At 37.8% G+C, this 23,281-nt stretch overlaps 1 protein-coding gene across 4 annotated transcripts in view; it reads left to right on the top strand.

Moving 5' to 3' along the window:
* Window positions 1-23,281, top strand: part of LRP1B (LDL receptor related protein 1B) — a 2,138,546-nt gene that overhangs the window by 1,882,724 nt on the left and 232,541 nt on the right. For all 4 annotated transcript variants that reach the window (XM_051849573.3, XM_070071546.2, XM_002712121.6 and 1 more), the window contains exons 61-62: window positions 21,015-21,203; window positions 22,019-22,167. In XM_051849573.3, the coding sequence (XP_051705533.3) occupies window positions 21,015-21,203; window positions 22,019-22,167 (338 nt within the window). The remainder of the gene's footprint in view (window positions 1-21,014; window positions 21,204-22,018; window positions 22,168-23,281) is intronic.

A 23,281-nucleotide genomic window follows, 5' to 3' on the forward strand; every position in this document is an offset into this window, starting at 1 on the left:
CTAAGCCCTCAGTTAGTGGGATCAATCAATATTTCAGAGTATTTTTCAAATCTTCATGTTTAGTCTTAGATTCGTATTCTTCATTTTAAGCCTGAGAACTTGGAAATCTGTGGTAACCTGATGCTTCCTCATTAACTTGATAAAAATTTCAAATTGCTAAGGTAGTCTCCAGTTCTAAGTATTATCATAAAAGTTATTAACATTTTCTAGAGTTACTTGTAAACAATCAAAATCACAAGGGAGACAATAGCCTACATTCTTTTTTTTTTTTTAATAGATTGGTCTATTTTTGAAAGGCAGAGTGACAGAAAGAGGGAGGAAGGACACATGGGAGAAACTGAGAGAGAGAGAAAGAGTATTTTTCCATCTGGTTGTTCACTTCCCCAAATGGTCATGACATCCAGATCTGTTCAAGCTGAAGTCAGTGGCTGTGAACTCCATCCTGGTCTCTCATTTGGGTGGCAGAGACCCAAGTACTTTTGCTTCCCAGACAGGAAGCTGGATTAAAATCAGAGCAGCTGGAGCTTGAACTGGCACTCTGATGTGAGATGCCAGAATCACAAGTAGTATCTTGCTCCACTGTGCCACAACACCAGCCCTAATGCTGCATTCTTTCATTCTTTTTTTTTTAACTTTTATTTAATGAATATAGATTTCCAAAGTACAGCTTATGGACTACATTGGCTTTCCCCCACCCCCCCAATGACTTCCCTCCCACCCGCAACCCTCCCCTTTCCCACTCTCTCTCCCCTTCTATTCATATCACAATTCATTTTCAATTTTCTATATATACAGAAGATCAGTTTAGTATACATTAAGTAAAGATTTCAACAATTTGCACCCCCATAGAAACACAAAGTGAAAAATACTGTTTGAGTACTAGTTATAGCATTAAATCTCAATGTACAGCACATTAAGGACAGAGATCCTACATGAGGAGTAAGTGCACAGTGACTCCTGTTGTTGACTTTACAAATTGACACTCCTGTTTATGGCATCAGTAATCTCCCTATGCTCCAGTCATGAGTTTCCAAGGCTATGGAAGCCTTTTGAGTTCTCCGACTCTTATCTTATTTAAACAAGGTCATAGTCAAAGTGGAAGTTCTCTCCTCCCTTCAGAGAAATGTACCTCCTTCTTTGAAGACCTGTTCTTTCCACTGGGATCTCACTCATAGAGATTAGAGATCTTTCATTTAGGGTTTTTTTTTTTTTTTTTTTTTTTTTTTTTTTTTTTGCCAGAGTGTCTTGGCTTTCCATGCCTGAAATACTCTCATGGGCTTTTCAGGCAGATCGGAATGCCTTTAGGCTGATTCTGAGGCCAGAGTGCTGTTTAGGACATCTATGAGTCTGCTGTGTATCTTGCTTCCCATGTTGGATCACTCTCCCCTTTATTTATTCTATCGGTTAGTATTAGCAGACACTAGTCTTGCTTGTGTGATCCCTTTGACTCTTAGACCTATCAGTGTGATCAATTGTGAACTGAAGTTGATCACTTGGACTAGTGAGATGGCATTGGTACGTGCCACCTTGATGGGATTGAATTGGAATCCCCTGGTATGTTTCTAACTCTACCATTTGGGGCAAGTCAGCTTGAGCATGTCCCAAATTGTACATGTCTTCCCTGTCTTATTCCTACTCTTATATTTAACGGGGATCACATTTCAGTTTAATTTTAACTCTTAAGAATAACTGTGTATTAATTACAGAATTAAACCAGTAGTATTAAGTAGAACAGACAAAAAAAAAACTACTAAGAGGGATAATGTATTAAGTTGTTCATTAACAGTCAGGGCTATGCTGATCAAGTCACCATTTCTCATAGTGTCCATTTCACTTCAACAGGTTTCCTTTTTGGTGCTCAGTCAGTTGTCACCAATCAGGGAAAACATATGATATTTGTCCCTTTGGGACTGGCTTATTTCACTCAGCATGATGTGTTCCAGATTCCTCCATTTTGTTGTAAATGACTGGATTTCATTGTTTTTTACTGTGGTATAGTATTCTAAAGAGTACATATCCCATAATTTCTTGATCCAGTCTACCATTGATGGGCATTTAGGTTGGTTCCAGGTCTTGGCTATTGTGAATTGTGCTGCAATAAACATTAGGGTGCAGACCGCTTGTTTGTTTGCCAATTTAAATTCCTTTGGGTAAATTCCAAGGAGTGGGATGGCTGGGTCGAAAGGTAGGGTTATCTTCAGGTTTCTGAGGAATCTCCAGACTGACTTCCATAGTGGCTTGACCAGTTTCTAATGCTGCATTCTTGAGTATAACATTGCATTAGATGTTTTACACATGCTATTCTCTTATTTAGACTTTCACTGGACATGTTCTTAACTAGCAATTAGAGTTTCAAGAGAAGAAATCATACACTTAAAAATACTCATTTACTTATTTAAGAAGTCTACTGGATTCAAGGGTTTGATTGATATGATACAAGGTTTCTAATCATTCCATCAAACCATCACTATGTGATAAGTGCAATTAAAGTTACTTTTAGCAAACAAATAGGTTCAAAGTGTTTAATTTGTCCAAAATCACATAGCTAGTAATCAGGAAAATCGGAATTTGAACATAGACTACCTAGTGCCAAAGCTTGCTTTCTTTCCTCTTGGAAAATGGAAGATGTGATATCTGCTTTTTATAGCCTCTAATAACAACAGCATAAATGCACACTTGTAAAAATAAAGATATACAGTCTTGAATTCCTTCTATTGATTTAAATAGTAGACATAGATAAACAGAATAAGATATCAGAAACAAATTAAAACTTAAGCCACCAGAATATAATGACTGTTAAAGAAAGCATATATCTTATTGGGTCCAAATATGGTTTATTTCTATGAGGGAATGAAAAGAGATATAATGTTGCTTAAAATGTATACCTGGTGACTTAGTCCACTTGGGCTGTTTTAACAAAACAACTTAGATGGAGTGATTTATAAATAATAGAAATTTATGGCTCCCTATTCTGGAAGCAGGGAAGTCCAAGATTAAGATGCTGGCAGGGGCCAGCACTGTGGTGTAGCAGGTAAAGCCTCCACCTGCAGTGCCGGCATCCCATAAGAACACAGGTTTGAGACCCAGCTGCTCCACTTCTGATCCAGCTCTCTGTTATAACCTGGGAAAGCAGTAGAAGATGGTCCATGTCCTTGGGCCCCTGCACCTACGTAGGAGACCCAGAAGAAGCTCCTGGTTCCTGGCTTCGGATCAGTGCAACACTGGCTGTTGGGGCCATCTGGGGAATGAACCAGCAGATGGAAGACCTCTCTTTCTCTCTGCCTCTGCCTCTCTGTAACTCTGCCTTTCATATAAATAAATGAATCTTAAAAAATGATGCTGGCAGATTCTGCAGTGGTAATGCATCTGTATGCTTCCTCAATGACTCTTTCTTGCCATATCACCATGTGGTAGAAGAGGAAGGCCAATCTCTGGGTCCTTTAATAATGGACATTAAGACATTTGACAATAAGATATATATATATATATATAGAGAGAGAGAGAGAGAGAGAGAGTGCTCTTCTATCTGCTGGTTCCCTATCCAAGTACCTGAAATGGCCCCTGGATGGGGTAAAAAGCCAGGAGCCCAGAACTCAGTGCAGGTGACCCACGTGGGAACACAGAGAGCCAATCTCTTGAGTCATCACTGCCAGCGAAGACCTGGAGGTGGGTATTGAACCTAAGCACTCCTATATGGGATATGGGCATTTCATACACTAGGCCAAATAATGCACATCCTTGACTCTACCTTTTCATGCTGTCACTTAGGGTATCAGATCAGAAAGTCAGAATACTTCGGAGATAATACCATTCAGGCAGCAGCATCCTGCTTTAGTGGGATAGTTCAGTATACACTTTGCTGTTTCCAAGCAAGCTACATGTCCTGTATGTAAGAAAACTTTTAAAACTCATTTGGAAATTCATGTCACATAGTGTTTGAAATGTGATATTTTGCCATTGATTTTTTTTTTTTTGCCTTCCACAAATACAGCCTTCTCTGAGCTGATAGTCTATAAAATACAAGTTACAAATATCTCTTGAGGAAAACTCCAGCAACAGCTTTGCATATCAGCCTCATTTTAGGGGTTCTGTTTTCCATTTAAAAAAAAGAAAATTAAATAACAGAAAATTCTCTTAGGATCAAACTTTCATTCTGACTATTTGTATCAAAATATAAAAATTCAGATTGAGTTATTCTTATTTTCTGTAGTGCCATTGTACTTGAGATATCTTAGGTATGTAGGTAGTATCTTGACAAATTAGGGTTGAAAATATTCTATGAACAATGCTAACACAATGATGAGCTAAGAAAAAGTTGTTTGACCTTGAGTTTCTATTTGTTCTTGCGATTTTTTTCAAGACTCATTTGTGTATCACTAAATGATTTAACCTTGTGTTAAATCAGTTGATCATGTATATATTTTATCCAGCAAGCTAGAAAAATATATACTTATAACTGCTAATTTTTCTGAAGTGTAATAGCTAAGTGTGATTCTAAACTATAATCTATCACTAAGCCTTCTTTCATTTTATGCACAAATTGTTTAAAATTTCATGCAATTATATTGACTGTGGCTTTTCTTTTAAAGAATGGCTGTGTGTATACTCTTAGACCTAAACAGCCTCAATATTAAAGTGTCAATATTGTAGACTAACTCTATTGTTTGTTTATTGCTCTGGGAATCCAGTTTGTGTTGTGAGAGGACAAATTCGTGTTTGGGTTTATAAATCCAAGCCATAACCCATGCAGCGACTGTCTAATTAATGTTGCAAAAAGAAATCCAGATCTCAGCATGCTGCTTGTGAAAAATAGCATAAACTATATTTAAAGGGGTTTCTTCTGAAGGCATAAAGAAAGCTCTGAAGAAGACAAAGGGAATATTGTATGCTAGTATATCCTGAAACTGGATAGCTATTACATTTGCATCTTTAGAAAATAAAGATCCATTGAAGTCAGCCAACAAAGGGAGACTATCTACTAAATACCACCCCCTTCCAGTATTTCATAATATCCCAGAGTGTTTCCATCTTGATGAGATATTGCATTTTATTACTATTGGGATAAAAAACCCCTGTCATTCACAGTCCATTACAAACAGTAGATTTCACAGGCTATTTTATACCATCGGTGCTGATGCACTGCTGTTTACTATACAATAAAAGTTAATGAAAGGGAGCAAAATACAATTCAGTTACTACAGAAATGTTCCCAAACCAGTAAAATAAATTGAAATTAACTGCCATTTCAAAAAAGTGTTGCATTTTCAATTATGCCTTTTTGTTGTGTCCCTTGAATAAGACATGTTACATGAAATAGCATATATTTAAATAGATTACTTTTCGTTAATGTCACATGTATTCCAACATATTTTAAATGAGGAAATTTTAACTATTACCCTCATTTGAGTATTCAGTCATTTTCAACAACTTCATCCATCCCAATTTGAGACAGTGGAGTTTGAACAAAGGATCAGCAGATTAAAGACCAATAGATTTATCTCAGGAGCGCTTAGTGCCTCCTTTAGCAGGTTCCATCACCTCACTAGCATTCAATGTTCTTATCCAGGAAAAAGGGCTCCATTCATTCAGTGACAGTCTGCCCTTTGTTGAACTAGAGCCAAGGGAGAGGGTTGCTGTCAGTCCCCATCTCCACCTTTACTTTTTGACTGGGTCTACCTAAAACACACTTGAAAAAGATTATAATATGTCATATGCTCTCCTATTTTTTGTTCCAGAAGCATATTTATATTTGTAGAACTGTGAGAAGACCAGAAGTAAATCCATGCAGTTCACTACTTAGTATCTGTCCCAAGGCCAGAGCACCTTTTAAAGCTGTCAGCTTTCATTAGGGCCCACTAACAGTTACATCCCATTGCATATGTGTGTTGAATTAACTTCTTAGTGTTTAGTACTGATAGTTAGGCTTAGAAAACCCATTTCCAAGTACCTGGGAAGGTTTTGTCACCATGTAGAAAGTGAAAAGTTGCAAAGCAATGGGAATAGACTCTTACCAAGTGAATGAAGCAATGTTGCTTAATATCAAAGATTAGACAGCAGTATCCTTATCTAGAGAGTGTATTTCTAGGCAAAGTCTAGTTTTTAAAATGAGTACACTTGGCAGGTGCTGCAGCTCACTAGGCTAATCCTCTGTCTGCGGCACCAGCACCCTGGGTTCTAGTCCCGATTGGGGCGCTGGTTCTGTCCCAGTTGCTGCTCTTCCAGTCCAGCTCTCTGCTGTGGCCTGGGAAGACAGTGGAGGATGGCCCAAGTGCTTGGGCCCTGCACCTGCATCGGAGACCAGGAGGAAGCACCTGGCTCCTGGCTTCGATCGACGCAGGTGCCGACCGTAGCGGCCATTTTGGGGGGTGAACCAATGGCAAAGGAAGACCTTTCTCTCTGTCTCTCTCTCTCTCACTGTGTAATTCTGCCTGTCAAAAAAAAAATGAGTACACTTGTGACAATATATTTTTTTAAAGATTTATTTTATTTATTTGAAAGACAGAGTTGCAGGGAGAGGTAGAGACAGAGAGAGAGGTCTTCCGTCCGCAGGTTCACTCACCTGATGGCTGCAACAGCCAGAGCTCCGCAGATCTGAAACCAGGAGCCAGGAGCTTCTTCCAGGTCTCCCACACAGGTGCAGGGGCCCAAGGACATGGGCCATCTTCTGCTATTCCAGCAGAGAGCTGGACTGGAAGTGAGCAGCCATGTCTCAAACCGGTGCCCATATAGGATGCCAGTGCTTCAGGCCAGGGTGTTAACCCGCTGTGCCACAGCACCGGCCCCAATGTAGGATTTTTTAAAGAAATGAACATTATGTTAACATTATCTATAGTCACCTTTCTTTGCAAAGAACCCTCAGGAACTTCTTCCTACCTAATTATAGGTTTATGCCTATTAATCAACCTTTTCCCATTCCTGCCTCTCCTCTTCCCTCCCTAGCTTCTGGTAACTACCATCACGCTTTTGACTTCTGTGAGATCTATGAAATCACCTTCGTTTTAGACTCCATGTATGAATAAGATGAGGAAACACTTGCCCTTCTGTGCTTGACTTATTTCATTTACCACAATGACTTCAAGTTCCATCTCTGAAGTTGTGAATGACAAGACTTCATCCATTTTATGACTGACTAGTATTTCACTGTGTTTATGTATCACATTTTCTTTATCCATTTAACAGTGCAGAAACTTATGCTGGTTCCATTTCTTGACTATTACATTTCTTGACTAGTATTGTTATAAACACAACAGTGCAAATAGATAATTTGTAAACTGATTTCATTTCCCTTTAATATATACCAAGCATAGCATTGCTGGGTCATATGATTTTTTGTTAATTTGCCAAATTTATCTAATTTATCACCCCCCAAAGTGACTAAGAATAACTTTTGTCTCCAAATGAGTGTCTGCACTTGATAGTTTTTTCTTTTTATTAAAAATTCAGTCTAGCTGCAGTGAGGTGATATCTTATTGTGGTTTGATCTGCATGCATTTCTCTGCTGAATAGAGGCCTTTCTCATTTTTTGGTGTATCTGTTGACCCTTTGTCTGTCTTCCCTGGAACAATGTCTGTATCAATTCCCATTTTAAAATTTATTGAGCATTTACTTTATTGTTGTTAAGTTCTTTGAGTTCCTTATATATTGTGGGTATTAACTCCGTGCAAAATCTAGCTTTTTTGCACAAAATATTTTTGCACATTATATAATTTGATTTGTTGATTTGGTGCTTTGCTGTGCAGAAGCTCTCTAGTCGGGTGAAATCTCATTTTTCAATTATTTGCCTCTGTTTCTATGCTTCTGCAGTCTTATGCAGAAAAACCCTTGTCCATTCTAGTTTCCTGAAGTGTTTTCTCTCTGTTTTCTTCTAGTAGTTACGTATTTCCCAGTCTTATGAGGGTCTTTAACCTATTTTGAGTTCATTTTTGAACATTTTGAGAGGTAAAGATATAGTTTCATTTTCTTGTATGTGGTATTTATCTACCATGGTACCATTTACTGAAAAGACTAACCTTTTAACCACTGCATCTTCTTAGAACCTTTGTCAAAGATCAGTTAGATGCAGACTGTGGGTTTACTTTCAGGATCTCTACTCTCCATTGTATATATACACTGTGTGTGTATACATATTTATGTCAATACTCTGATGTTTTAATTACTATAATTTATGAATACATTTCTAAAGTCAGGTAATATAATGTTTTCTGCTTTTTTGTTGTTTTGCTCAACATCACTTTGGTTACTTGGTATTTTTGTGGCTCAAAACCAAGCTTACCAAGTTTTTTTTTTGTTTGTTTTGTTTTTTTGTTTTTTGTTTTTTTTTTTTTTTTTTTTTTTTTTTAGTTCTGGTAAACATGTCATTAGTATTTTGATGGTGAATTCATTGAATCTGTTAATTACTTTGAGTATTTTGCACATTTTAATGATGTTGATTCTCGTAGTCTGTGAATATGGGATACCTTTCTATTTGTGACTTTTCAATTTCTTTCATCAGTGATTTATGACTTTCATTGTTGAGATGTTCCATTTCTTAGGTTAAATTTGTTTCTAGTTATTTTATTTTTATTCTTTAGCTATGGAAATAAGATTGCTTTCTTGATTTCTTTCTCAGGTAATTTAATATTGGTGCATAAGAACGCTGCTGAGCTGGCGCCGTGGCTCACTAGGCTAATCCTCCACCTTGCGGCGCCGGCACACCGGGTTCTAGTCCCGGTTGGGGCGCCGGATTCTGTCCCGGTTGCCCCTCTTCCAGGCCAGCTCTCTGCTATGGCCAGGGAGTGCAGTGGAGGATGGCCCAGGTGCTTGGGCCCTGCACCCCATGGGAGACCAGGAAAAGCACCTGGATCCTGGCTCCTGCCATCGGATCAGCACGGTGCGCCGGCTGCAGCGGCGGCCATTGGAGGGTGAACCAACGGCAAAGGAAGACCTTTCTCTCTCTCTCTCTCTCTCACTGTCCACTCTGCCTGTCAAAAATTTAAAAAAAAAAAAAAAAAAAAAAAAAAAAAAAAAAAAAAAAAAGAACGCTGCTGATTTTTGCTTGTTGACTTTTTTTCCTGCAACTTTGCTTATTTATTACTTCTAATATGCTTTGGTGAAGTATTTGGGATTTTCTCTGTAAAGAGTCATGTCACCTCCTAACAATAACAATTTGATTTCTTCTTTTCAAAATTGGATTCTCTTTATGTGTTTCTTGCCTGATTGCTCTGGCTAGGACCTCCAATACTACATTGAATAAAAGTTTTGAATGTGGGCATCATTTTCTTGTTCTAGATCTTAAGAGATAAAGCCCTCAGCTGTTTCCCATTCAGTATACTTGTTGTTGGCCTCGTACATATGACCTTTATTATGTTGAGGTATGTTCCTTCTATACCTACTTTCTTCAGAGTTTTTATCATAATGAGATGCTGAATTTTATGAAACGCCTTTTCTGCGTCTACAGAGACGATTATGTGATTTTTGTGTTTTATTTTGTTGATGTGGTCTATTTATGATGTGGTTTATGTATTCTGCTTTTATTAACCATTCTTCCATCCCAAGGATGAATCCACTTGATCATTGTGAATAGTCTTTTTAATGTGTTGTTAAATTTAATTTGCTGGTATTTTGTGAGGATTTTTGCATCTTTGCATATCAGAATTTGGGCCTTAACTTTCTTTTTGTGTTTGTTTTGTTTTGTTGTATCCTTGTCTTATTTTGGTGCAAAGATAATGTTGGCCTTATAGAATGAGTTTGGAAGTACTACTTCCTCTTCTAATTTTGAAACATTTTTAAAGATTTCTGTTAATTCTTATTTAAATGTTCAGTAGACTCCAACACTGAAGCTATCTGGCCCTGGACTTTTCTTTGCAGAAGACTACTTATTACTGATTCTTTCTCACAGCTTGTTATTGATCTGTTTAGATTCATATTTATTCATGATTCAATCTTGGTTAGGTATGTGTTCATTTCTTATTAGTTTCCAAATTTATTGACATGCATTTGTTCATTGTGATCTCTATAGTCCTTTTTATTTTTGTTGTGCCAGTCAGAACTCTCTTTATCTCTGATATTATGTGTTTAAGGGTTTGTTAAATCTTTTCATCTTTACAAAGAACCAGGTGCTCATTGCATTTATTTTTGTACATTTTAGTATTCATGTCATTAATGTGTGCTCTGAGCTTTACTATTTCTTCCCTTCTACTCATTTTAGTTCAGAAATATGTACAGCAATATTTTATTTAGTTGAGATCTTTCTGATTTATGTTGCAGGCATTGATTACTATTTATTTCCCTCTTAATAATGCTTTGGCTATATCCCATAAGTTTTACTATGTTGTTTTTTCATTTCTCACTTCTTTCAGGAAACTTTTTTAGTTTTTTCACAATTTCTTCCTTGATCCACTGGCTTTTCAGGAGTAAGTTGCTCAATTTGTTTGTGTTTATGTCATTTCCAAAGTTTTTTTTTTATTGATTTCTAGTTTTACTGTATTGTCAGAGAAGGTACTTGATATGATTTCTATATCTTTTAATTTGTTGAGACTTAATTAGTGACAAAATAAAACACAAATATGATCAATATTGGAGAATGTTCAATGAGCCGATGAGAGAATGTATATTCTGCAGCTGTTTGGTGGAATATTCTGTAGATGTCTGTTAAGCCAAATTGGTCTAAAGTACATTATAACTTTGCTGTTTCTTTGTCGTTCATCTATCTGGGTGATCCGTCCATTTCCTTTGTGGTTTTTTTTTTTCCTTTTAAGATTTTATTTTATTTGAGAGGTAGAGTTACAGACAGACAGGGAGAGACAGAGAGAAAGGCCTTTCATCCACTGCTTCACTCGCCAAATGGCCTCTACGGCTGGGAGCCAGGGGTTTTTCTAGGTCTTCTACAAGAGTGCAGGGGCCCAAGCACTTGGGCCATGTTCTACTGCTTTCCCAGGACATAAACAGAGAGCTGGATTAGAAGTGGAGCAGCCAGGACACAAACTGGTACCCATATGGAATACCAGTGCCACAGGTGGAGGCTTAGCCTACCATGTCACAGCACTAGCCCCGATCTGTCCATTTCTGTGGATGAAGTATTATAGTCCACTACTCTCACTGTATTGGAGTCTAATTCTCCATTTTTCTTCTTCTTATTTTTATGGATTTTCTCTAACATTGAATGCATATATGCTTATAATTTCACTTTTTTCTTGTTGAATTTAAATCTTTACCATTATATAAAGACTTTATTTGTTATACCACTGGATAGTTGTATCTTCTTGTATGTTATGAAAGCTTTCTATCGTTATCTCTTTGATATACTTTCTACCTCTTTGGAATTATGAAATCCTTCTAGAACTTTAGTAACTTGCCCTTTCATTTGTCCCAAAATTTCTATAAGCTCTATTCGATCCTCTTGATTCTTTTTTTTTTTTTCCCAAAAATGTATGTTGTTCTTGATGAACTGGTGATGCACCCGAAATGTGGTGTCCACCCTTTCAGGACTCTTACTGACGCTAGCATAAGCTCACACTTTTAGTCCTTGTCCAACAATGCTACATCACACTTGGAAATCACAGCCCACAAGGGCCAATATAGCCTGCAGGGGAACACTGAAGCCCACTTTACTATAATCTGTCTGCTGACCCTGGCTGAGGTAAAACTCTGATCACCTGGAGCCACATAACTCTACTTGGCACAGAAGTAGGTCCAGAGGCCCTGTCTATAGCACAGGCTCTGGAACAGCAATCCATAGGGTCTCTCCGTGTTGGGTTTCATCAGCATGACACTGAGTGCCTAGACGTCCTGTGGTTCCTGCTATGTATCTAAGGTTGTAGGAAGAGTGATAAAGCAGCACCTCAGGTACCCCGAGACACCAGGCAAATCATACCTGGGTCTGCAGTCACCAGTTAATATCTTGAAAGGTCATTTGAGACTCACTTGAGTCTGGTGGTGATACAAAATGAAGAAAATCTATCCCTCTGCCTGATATTGGAGCAAGTCTGAAGACTGTCCATATGTACTTGCTAGGGATACGGTATATTATCATCTGTCCCAGGTTGGGCTATACTTTCCTAAGTCACAATTCTCTGGTTCTGGCTGTGTGCTCAATATTGGAGGAGGGTGGTAACGGCAGCCACTTGGCCACACTGACTGGCACTAGGCTGAGTCACTCGTGGGTCTGGCACTCACTAGGCCTCACAATTTCTCACAGGTCCATGCCAATACTTCTTGAGGCTGGCACTAATACATGCCTAAGGCAGACTATCCCACCAGAGTGCGGGCCTCTTTCTCATGCTGAAATAAGTCTAGAGGCTTCATCTGGGAGCACTGGCTGAGGAGTAAAAGCCTTTGGGGTTTATAGGTGCTGGTTCTCGGGCTATGAGCTAGGCTCTGAGCTCCACAAAGAGGTCCTAAGCACCCTTTTCTGTTGTATCAGCAACAGCTAGTCTAGCTCTGCTTTCTTTGGAAATTGAGGGGAGAGGTTGTGGAGGTTGCTGATCTCTAAGAGCTCCAAGTACTCATTCTGTGGGTTTGGGCCTAGTGACCCTGAATTTTGTCACTCACAATAGTCCTGGCATTGGGATTCAATTCCTCTCCCTGTGCCAAACAAGAGACAGCTGTCTCCACACTGTGCTACTTGGTGCTTGAGGAAGAGTGACTCAGGGACCTCTCCTTTCTGTTTTCTGCAATATGATTTGTCTTCTTGTTACACTAACACAAGGTACTGGTGTCTCTCATCTGACTGCCATTTTCTACAGAAGGTGGTTCCTTGGGCAGCTTAATCAGCAGCCATCTTGCTCTGCCACATTCACTAACCTTTCTCATTACAGAGAGAGAGGGAGGTACACACACACACACACACACAGAGAGAGAGAGAGAGAGAGAGAGAGAGAGAGGGAGAGGGAGAGGGAGAGGGAGAGAGAGAGGGAGAGATCCTATCTCTGTTTCATGTTTCACTGTCCTAAGTGCCTACAATGGCCAGGACTGGGCCAGGCTGAAGCCAGGAGCTGAGAACTCATTCCAGACCTCCTATGTGGGTGGCAGGGACCCAACGAGTCGAAACATCACTGCTGTATCCCATGATCATAACTAACAGGAGGCAGGATTTTGGAGCCAAAGCTAGGAACTGAACTCATATTCTACAATGTGGGACATGAGTGTTTTAATCAGAATATTTTAAATAGATTTATTTATTTACTTGAAAGTTGGGATGACAGACATACAGACACACACACACACACACACACACAGAGAATGATACAAATATATATATATATATATATCATGATATACATATATATGCATGCTAGTCCACTCTCCAAATGGCAACATTGGTCAAGACTGGGCAGGGTCAAAACAAGGAGCCAGGAACCTCATCCTGGTCTCCTACATGGGTGGCAGGGACCCAAGTACTTGGGACATCCTCTGATACTGTTTGCCAGGCACATCAACAGGGAGCTGGAGGGACTCAAACTGGGTTCCAACATGGTATGCAGTTGTCTTAGGCAATGTCTTAACCCACTGGCACTACAACACTGGTCCCTTAACCAGCATATTAACTGCTATGCCAAATGCCTGCATGTCCATTGCCTTTTTAAGGATAAAAAATAGGCAAAAATTTTCTGTAACAGAATAAACTTTTTTTCTAATTCCATTTTCCCATGAACTTTTTGAGGTACCCTTGCTTGCTGATTAGAAGAATTTTACTTTTCATCCATAACAAAGTTTCATTGAAGCCCTATGCTACCTTTTAATGGAAAATAAATTTTTAGTATCCCATCATGCTATTTGGAAATATTGGTCACATTTGCTCTTCCTGTAATTTCTTAATGTTCTTATTCATTTTGAACAATGGATTTAGATCTAATTGCCTGGTATTTTATTTGTAATACTGTTTGATACTATTGAACATGGCTGTGTTAAAGAGTAGGCAGCAAAATATTCATGGAGGTGAACATGGAATGAAACCTTTGTAGCTTATTGTTGATGGTTCCGAGGCATTAGTTATTTAAAAAGATACTGCAAACAAGGATGCAGAAGGAGACATAATTTTTGATAAAGGGCAGGTGGCCGTATTCCTATGGCTATATAAAGCACAGTCTTTTTGTCATTGTTTGAAACTACTGACTCAGCAGTCATTATCTGGAGATTAGTGTACCCTGGGCGTTTTCCCACCCACCCACTCTTCCCTCTACTCTTCATAAACTAGAAACCATTATCCACCCACCCACTGACCACTATAATGATCCTCTACTTTGTGTAACATGTGAAGCCACTGTCTCCCATCACCTGATTTTATCATGCGCTCCCCAGCCTTTATACTTTTTGTAATCTTTGCTCAATTTCACCTTAGATTTTTCCTTGGTTTCTGTTTGCTTTATCTCTTCCCTTTTAACTCTTTTGGACTCTGCTACTTTAGTTCATTCCCTACCTTGTTGGTTTTTATCCTACTGAAAGGTTATCAAGGAAAATGTTTAGCATCAGTGTTCCTCAGAATACAGAGTGTTTTAGTCGGGCTAACTCGTTTGTGCTGTGTTACACACGATGTACTGGCAGGGCCTTGTAGGGTGGCAGATGAGGATCTTAGGCTATGTATTCATTCTCTTTCCATTCTTGCGCAACCTTGACATTTTAGCAGTGGCCAAATTCATCCACCAGTTTCCACTGGTCCTGTTGAGTGACTGTTTCTTTTACTTGGCTGCAGTTCCCACAGCATTCTCCTAATGGATCTAGGATCTTTAATTGTCATGTAGATGTGTTTTCTGTTTTTAAAGATTTGTTTATGTATTTACAAGGCAGAGTTAAAGAGAGAGGGAGAGACATTCCCCCATTTACCACTAAACACAGATATTCCCTTTGCTGTTTCTCTCCCCTTGTGGCTGCAATGCCCAGACTGGGTCAGACCAAAACCAGGAACCAGGAGCTGCATTCAGGTCTCCCACATTACTGTCGGGGCATAAGGACTTGAGCCATCTTCCATTGCTTTCCCAGATGCATTAGCAGGAAACTGGATCAGAAGTGGAGCAGCTAGACATGAAAAGGCACCTATGTGGGATGCTGACATTGCAGGTGGTAGCTTGACCTGTTGCACCACAACACTAGCCTGGAATGTTTTCAATTTATTGCGGGAAATCTGACTGATAGGAAAGACATAGAGTTTAAAAACAAGGAGAAAAGTTAGGATAACTTTTGGAATATTTCAGTTGTGAAAAGATGTGAGCCTTTACTTCGAAAAAAAATAAGAAAAAAATGGAATCAATATATCTCAAAAGCAAGATAGCAAGGTTTAATGTTTGAATTGATAGGTTTGTTCAATTTACAGTCATAGAAGACTGCTCTTCCAAATACAGTAGTAGAATGAGAGACAGACTGATCTTTATTGGCTACTAATTGTTTTCTTTCAAACAATACAAAACTCTTTGTAACTCAAATGAATCAATACTAAAGTTTCTCTGTTATCTTGATTTCTTCATGAAACTAATTATGAAATATGGTTGTTACATTCTATAATTCTGTTTTACTTTTGAAAATATCATTTCCCAGTCATTTAAAAACAATAAACTGAGCCAAACTAATTGTTTAAAATTAGATGGGGTTCCATAACAGGCCAGCGCCACGGCTCACTAGGCTAATCCTCCACCTAGTGGCGCTGGCACACCAGTTTTAGTCCCGGTCAGGGTGCCGGATTCTGTCTCAGTTGCCCCCCTTCCAGACCAGCTCTCTGCTGTGGCCAGGGAGTGCAGTGGAGGATGGCCCAAGTGCTTGGGCCCTGCACCCCATGGGAGACCAGGAAAAGCACCTGGCTCCTGCCTTGGGATCAGTGCGGTGCGCCGGCCCCAGTGCGCCAGCCGCGGCGGCCATTGGAGTGTGAACCAACGGCAAAGGAAGACCTTTCTCTCTGTCTCTCTCTCTCACTGTCCACTCTGCCTGTCAAAAAAAAAAAAAAAAAAATGCATCTTGGAGAATAAGGAGGAAGAAAAACCAGAGCAACACTAGTAAAATTTCTAAATACCATCCCACTGTACAAAAGCATGTCATATCTGCCAGTATCCTCATGCCAAGATACTGGCATAACACCATAACACCAACTATAAAAATTTTTTAAAGATTTATTTATTTGAAAGTCAGAATTACACAGAGAGAGACGAAGAGGCAGAGAGGGTCTTACATGTGCTGGTTCACTCCCCAATTGGGCTGCAAAGGTTGGACCTGTGCCAATCTGCAGCTAGGACCCAGGAGCTTCTTCCAGGTCTCCCAAGTGGGTGCAGGGGCCCAAAGACTTGGGCCATCTTCTACTGCTTTCCCATGCCATAGCAGAGAGTTGGATCGGAAGTGGAGCAGCCGGGTCTCGAACAGACACTGATATGGGATGCAGGCATTGCAGGTGGCAGCTTTACCCACTATACTACAGTGCCAACCCCAATATTTTTTTTAAAGATTTATTTTATTCTATTGGAAAGCAGTCACAGACAGAGAGAGAGAGAGAGAGAGAGAGATCTCTAATTTGCTTATTCATTTTCCAAACGGCCACAACAGCCCTGGGGGGCGCTCAGGCAGGCTGAAGCCAGAAGATTCTTCCAGGTCTCCCATGAGCGTAGCAAAAGCCCGAGTTACTTGGGCGATCATCTGCTACTTTTTTCAGGCATATCAGCAGGTAACTTAATTGGAAGCAGAGCAGCTGGGACTTGAATCAGTGCCTGTATGAGATGCCAAAGCTGCAGTCCGAAGGCAGCAGGCCGCAGTTAACTGCACCATAGGCCCTCCCTTCTTTTATTTTTTTTTAAGATTTGAGATTTTTAAGTTAACAAAAGTGTTAGTGGTCCATTTGTTCTTAATTATTTGAATGAGATTACTCAGACATATGAAATTAGAATGATCTTTTCCAGCAATATTCTTATCCAGAATGATTAACAGTGTCCAAAGAAATGAATAACCAAGAGCATTGTAATAGAGTATCTTAGCTGAGAGTCCACAGTTCAGCCAAAGCGTGCCTGGATTGCCACTTTTTCTGTTTTTCATAGTTACTATGAGACTTAGCAGGATAGCATCCAACTTGATGAGAAGAAAAAAAATCTCCAGAATGGCGTATTTCTTAGGTTTATTTTTTGCCAAATATTAACCTCTTTCTTCTGAAAGATACAGTCCATGAAATAAAAATTAGACACATAGTGCTTGAGTGGTATGCTGGACACAGTACAATAAATAATGCTGTTACAAGAACAGAGATGTAACTGAGTAAACAGCTTTAAAATAGGATTTAAGTATATAATAAGCACCTGCTAAGCTACAGCCCACACAGCAGTTCTGTGTGTGTGTGTGTGTGTGTGTGTCTACTGAATATCTGTTACTTTTCACATTTGTCTTTTAATTAAGCAACACAATCTTATATAGGACAACTGGTGATATTATTTTTCTCTTAAAAAGGGTCATCATAGTTTTCAGAAAAAGCTTACTATTTTTTCCCTTAAACTCAACCACATATCTGTATTAATAAGAATGTGTTGGTTAAATGTTCCTCTCATACCATTACATCCCATGATTATACTTTGTCAACTCAGTTTACAGCCAAATTACACTGCAATACATATTTCTTGTTGCTTTTCTGTGTATATGGGTCACATATCTGTTACATATATATATATATCTTCACATGAATGTATAATACATACATATATATAACATGAAAACAGACTAGAAATAAACAATTTATTTTCCTCAGAATCACATAATTTTCTTGAAAACAAAATACATTATGCTTTTCTCCTATCATCTTAATGTGGATTGAACTATTTGTATGTTGATGGAGAAATAAATACATTTATTTAGATTTATGATTTAGCAATTAATAGACTGAATCTTTTTCAGAGATGCTCAAGCAAGTTTTGGTTTCTTTGATTTTTCATGATTTTCATTGTTACTGCTTGTGATACTAAGAGAGTTTGTAACTATTTCTTAGAAGACCAACTTGATGGAGCCAGTATAATGTTAGATGTATAGGACTTGGTTTGCCCGTATTAACACAAGTTAGAGTTTACACTTGGTATGTTTTCTCTAGAACAGAGTCTGTTGTGCTTGTGTTTGATGCTGTTTAAGAAATAAGGACTTTTGCCAAGTGAGCAGGCCTGGAATGGGTTTGTAAAAGTACTAATGTCAGTCTCATTCTTTACTGCCAATGTCAAACAAGGAACTAATTCAACAGATGGTCATTTTGGGCAAATAAACTATTTTCTCTATTTAATCTGAATTTCATACATGCTTTGAACATTCATCTGTATACCATCCTTTGGAAATTAGAGTTCACTTTTCTGGTCCCCATAAGCTTCTGGTGATATTTGATAAAAAAAAAAAAAGTTTCTGATTAGTGATCGCTACTTAAGTACTTGTTCAGTACTTAAATTTTCTTTTCTGGAAATCATGCACAAGGCAGTTGCAATTACATAATTAAGTAGGCTAAGATGGAGCTTATAAAAACTGCCTCATTGCTTAACATAGTCTCCCATCAACTGCATGTCCTGAAGGCAGTGGCAAGAAAGTTAACTGGATGACAACATAGTAGCCAGAGAAGCTGACTTAGATTCAAATACCAGTATCTTCATTACTATGTTTTTCTTTGCTTCTTTTGTCAAATTACTTAAATTTTCCATTTCAAAATTTCTGCATCTACAAAGTGAAGTGTACTGCTACACAGTAGAGTTGTTGAGAACAATAAATGTAATTAAGTTGTGTAAAGTGAACAGCCGAGGGCAGGGCTTCTCAGTCTCAAAACTGTTGGTAATTAGACCTATAATTCTGTGTTGTGGGGGAAAAATTGCATCCCCCAGTCAATTAGAACCACTGACCTAGTTCTGAAGTACTCATGTGTTTAAAAAATAACTGCCATTGTTACTGCTGTATGGTTAAAATGGCTGTGTTATTTCTGAAATGCTAATGGACAAATACTTAATAACTTCACTTTTTCCACAAAAATTAATTGAATCTCTTGTGGACCGATATTTTTAAGCAGTGATTAGATTTCTTAGTGCATATTTGCTGATTTAATTACTTTGCATCCAAAAAGATGTGAATTGCATGTTTCTGAGGCTGTCAACATTTTATTTTATTTTCATAATTTCCCAGTGCATATATAATGTAAAAGGTTCTTATAGCCATCACCAAGATTCACCCAATCATTAAGATTTTGCACATTCATCTTTCTGAAATAAATTTATAAAGCTAAAGTGAGGAGATACGACTAGTTTGTATCAATAGCTCAAACATGAGTAATTATAAAGTGCCTTGTTTTCTTTCTTCTTTCAGTTCCACTTTTCATTTTAGTGATATGATCCATAAGAATACACAGATCATTAAGCTGTGTACACATAGATTTTAACATCAAAATTCAAGACATCTAAAATGTGCATTTCTGGATTTTTCTTAATTTTCACATCCTTCATATGCACAGTGTCTGTTTTGAGGTGGAATTCTTGCTAGACCTCCTATTACTGCTAGTAGTCAACTACTTAGTACATTATCTGGTTTGAATTTTCTCATATTTCTTTTATTTCTACTGTCTCTGCATATAGTGAATTTAATGGATCACTTTGGTTTATCTGAATAAGAACAGCAAATCAGTACATTTAAATGTCTATTTTTAGTTGACACTATGTATCTACCTAGCATTTTATAAACAGGCTTTAGAGCTCCATGAAAGCATGAATTGCATTTTTTATTTTCATATTTTTTGTTACTGTTGAATGTACAACTTGCCAAATGTTAATTATCAGTCGTTAAAATCTAATTAATGAAAAGGTACATATTACTGGAGTTTTAGTACATTTTTTGTTGATGAGCCTTTTTCTGGGAACTGTTTTTTAAAAGATTATATTATTTTACAAGAGTTATAGAGAGAGAGAGAGAAAGAGAGAATCTTCCACCCTCTAGTTCACCCTTCAAATGGCTGCAATGGCCAGGGCTAGGCCATGTCGCAGCTCAGCCCAGAGCCTGGAACTCCATCCAGGTCTCATGTGGGTACAGGGGCCATACACTTGGGCCATCTTTCGCTGCTTTTCCAGGTGCATTAGCAGGGAGCTAGATCAGAAGTAGAGCAGCCAAGACTTGAACCTGTATCCATATAGGATGCCATCATTTAAGGTGGCGCCTTAACCCAGTATGCTACAGTGCTGTGCCCTTCCTGAGAGCCTCTAAAACTAGATCAGAAAAATCAATGAGGAGAAATATATGAGAATGTTTTTATAAATTAGAAAATTTTCATTTTTTTTTCAATTAATAATTTTGAGGAACTAGAAGCACAAAGGAAACTCTGTCATTGTTTAATACTATGGTAACCCCCAAACCACAAAATAGATATATTATGTCTTATTTGTCTGATAGGACTCTGCAATCTCTTGAATGAAAAATTCACAGTTGTAATGCTCAGTCTACTTTAAGTGTAATCCCAGTCCTATAATGAAGTTCATTATAAAATAATTTTTAAGTTACGACTAAACAGTTCTATGACTGATAAATCAACATAATACACTGCAATCTGCCACATTTGCTTCCTTCTACCCCAATCCCAGCTCATCTTGAAAGTAAAAATGCTCATAAAATCTCAGTGACTAAAATGGTTTATAGTAGCTTCATAGTCACTCTCTTCCTGGTAGTGGACACATTTCACCCTGAATATATAATCATTTTAAATGAGCAAGACAGTGGTTTAATGACCCTTAGATTTAAGTTGAGATGTATAAGTATCTCCTAGGTGTAAATTTTTAGATGTTGGATGCTATTTGTCTCTGGTAAGCAGCTTTTCTTCTTCCAGTGGTGAGCAGGATCACACTCATTTTCTTCCCAGTGGTTGAACTAAGCCAAATCGGAGCAAAGCGAACTCCTGCACCCAATCCTGCATCCTCTTAACTGGTAATAAAGAACCCTGCCAGCCTGACAGGTTGTCACAGCAATTATTCACATGAAGTTCTGTAGCGGTTGTATCTGTCAGCCCATGTAGTATTGAATATTTTAACTGGCAGTCTTCCAAGACTGAACATTAATCTTACCATCTCCTATTACAGTCCCTAATCAAGATATTCCAGGGGTGATTGCACTAACATTGTTTGAAGACTACATCTACTGGACTGATGGGAAAACCAAGTCACTCAGCCGTGCCCATAAAACCTCGGGAGCAGACAGACTCTCACTGATTAACTCATGGCATGCCATCACAGATATCCAGGTGTATCATTCTTATAGACAACCTGATGGTAATTATTCTTTCCATGATTTCCATAAATGCATCAACATCTTTCAGTAACATTCCATTTTTTATTCTTTCAAGGTTAAGTGTAATTTTATTTTTCACAAAGTTTACCGATTTTATGATGTAGCATCATTTTGTGGAATGAATTCAGTTGACATCAGGTACTGCTGTTTGAGAGATGATTAGAAGCTCAATAATAGCATAGGGGGTATTGATTATTAAATCATATTAAGTGAGATTATAATAATAATACATATAGTCAGAGAAGTGAAGGCTACATTCTTGAAATAATTTGTTTACAAAATAGTTATAGGATTCCTAGTTTCTGGAATGCTGGGCAGAGGAATTCTATTTAAGTAACATCAAGATTCTAAAAATTATGAATTTATCAAATCTGTTTAAGCTTACTTGTGGTAAGAATTCTATTAGGCCTTGTGTAATAAAGGTTTGATCGTTTTACTGAAAACATAACCTGGCCTAGAAAGGAGTCGCTATACTATTGTAGATCATTATTCCATTGTTTTATTTTACATTTATAGTTATGAACATATGTATGCCTTCATCTATAGTACTTCTAGTCCCTTTTTATGGAGAGGTTTTTTTCTACAGTTTGTGTAGAAATGCTCCCTTAAAATTATTTAATTGTAAAATTAATGTTATTGGACAAATAGTGGTTTTGTAATAAAATAAAATATCATCTTGAGTTCTTGATTACAAAATTTATTCAAATACTTGCTATGAAGCTTATCTTTGATCTCGTTTTCTATTATCTGTCTTGATTATTCTATTTTACTGTTGTTATTTCTTTTTCATCTATAGTCTCCAAACATCTCTGCGTGATAAATAATGGTGGTTGCAGTCATTTGTGCCTTTTAGCCCCTGGAAAGACCCATACCTGTGCTTGTCCCACTAACTTCTATCTTGCTGCTGATAACAGGACTTGCTTATCCAACTGCACAGCCAGTCAGGTGAGTAGAGGCCTGGAAACCACATCATGGAATGGATGGGCATGTTGTTATACAAGGTGTGTGTATATATATATATTTACACACACACATACACAGAGACACACATTAAATGATCATTGTATACAGTGCATGGATAGATGACCATAGAGTAAGGGAGAAGCAATTGAATTAATATCATTAGAATGGAACCTAAGATATTAGGATGTACAGAAGAGTCCAAAAAGGGAAACAAAAGTTGAAACCATTACACAAATCCACACAATATAAAAGCTCTACTCCAAAGTGGACATAGTAGCAGCACCAGTGATTTTACATAGCTTGAGAAGGCAAGGTGATTGAGCACAGTATGGGCAAAACTGTCGAGTCACACAAGCTAAGAAATCTTAGTTTATCTGCTCTGCATCATCATCCTTACACTCCCTCACTCCTCAGAGATAATAGTATAGAAAAGATGAGTTGGAAGAGTAATTCTCTAGATACTTTTTTTGAAGTTATATATCTTTTATATATAAAAGTATATACATTCTCTGTCTATATATGTGCTTAAATAGACACACATACCTAATATTTGTATATATGCACATTTGGTTTTTTTTGTTTGTTTTTTAAAGGGTTTTTTTAAAGATTTATTTATTTTTTTATTTTTTTTAACTTTTATTTAATGAATATAAATTTCCAAAGTACAGAATATGGATTACAATGGCTTCCCCCCCCATAACGTCCCTCCCACCCACAACCCTACCCTTTCCTACTCCCTCTCCCCTTCCATTCACATCAAGATTCATTTTCGTTTCTCTTTATATACAGAAGATCAGTTTAGCATACATTAAGTAAAGATTTCAACAGTTTGCTCCCACACAGAAACATAAAGTGAAAAATACCGTTTGAATACTAGTTATAGCATTAAATCTCAATGTACAGCACACTAAGGACAAAGATCTTACAAAAAATATAAACAAAAATATTTCATCATGAAAACTATTCTTTTTCTTTAAAACTGAATTATTTCCAGTGAAACTATCCTGAAATGAAAAATTTTACTTAATGGTAGTTGCATGGACTTGATTTCATTACTTTCAAATTTTCAACAGCATTTTTTAAAATTTTATTTAAG

Source organism: Oryctolagus cuniculus, chromosome 3, assembly GCF_051225735.1.
Source record: "Oryctolagus cuniculus isolate XC-2025 breed Fujian yellow rabbit chromosome 3, ASM5122573v1, whole genome shotgun sequence".
NCBI classification, from domain to species: domain Eukaryota; kingdom Metazoa; phylum Chordata; class Mammalia; order Lagomorpha; family Leporidae; genus Oryctolagus; species Oryctolagus cuniculus.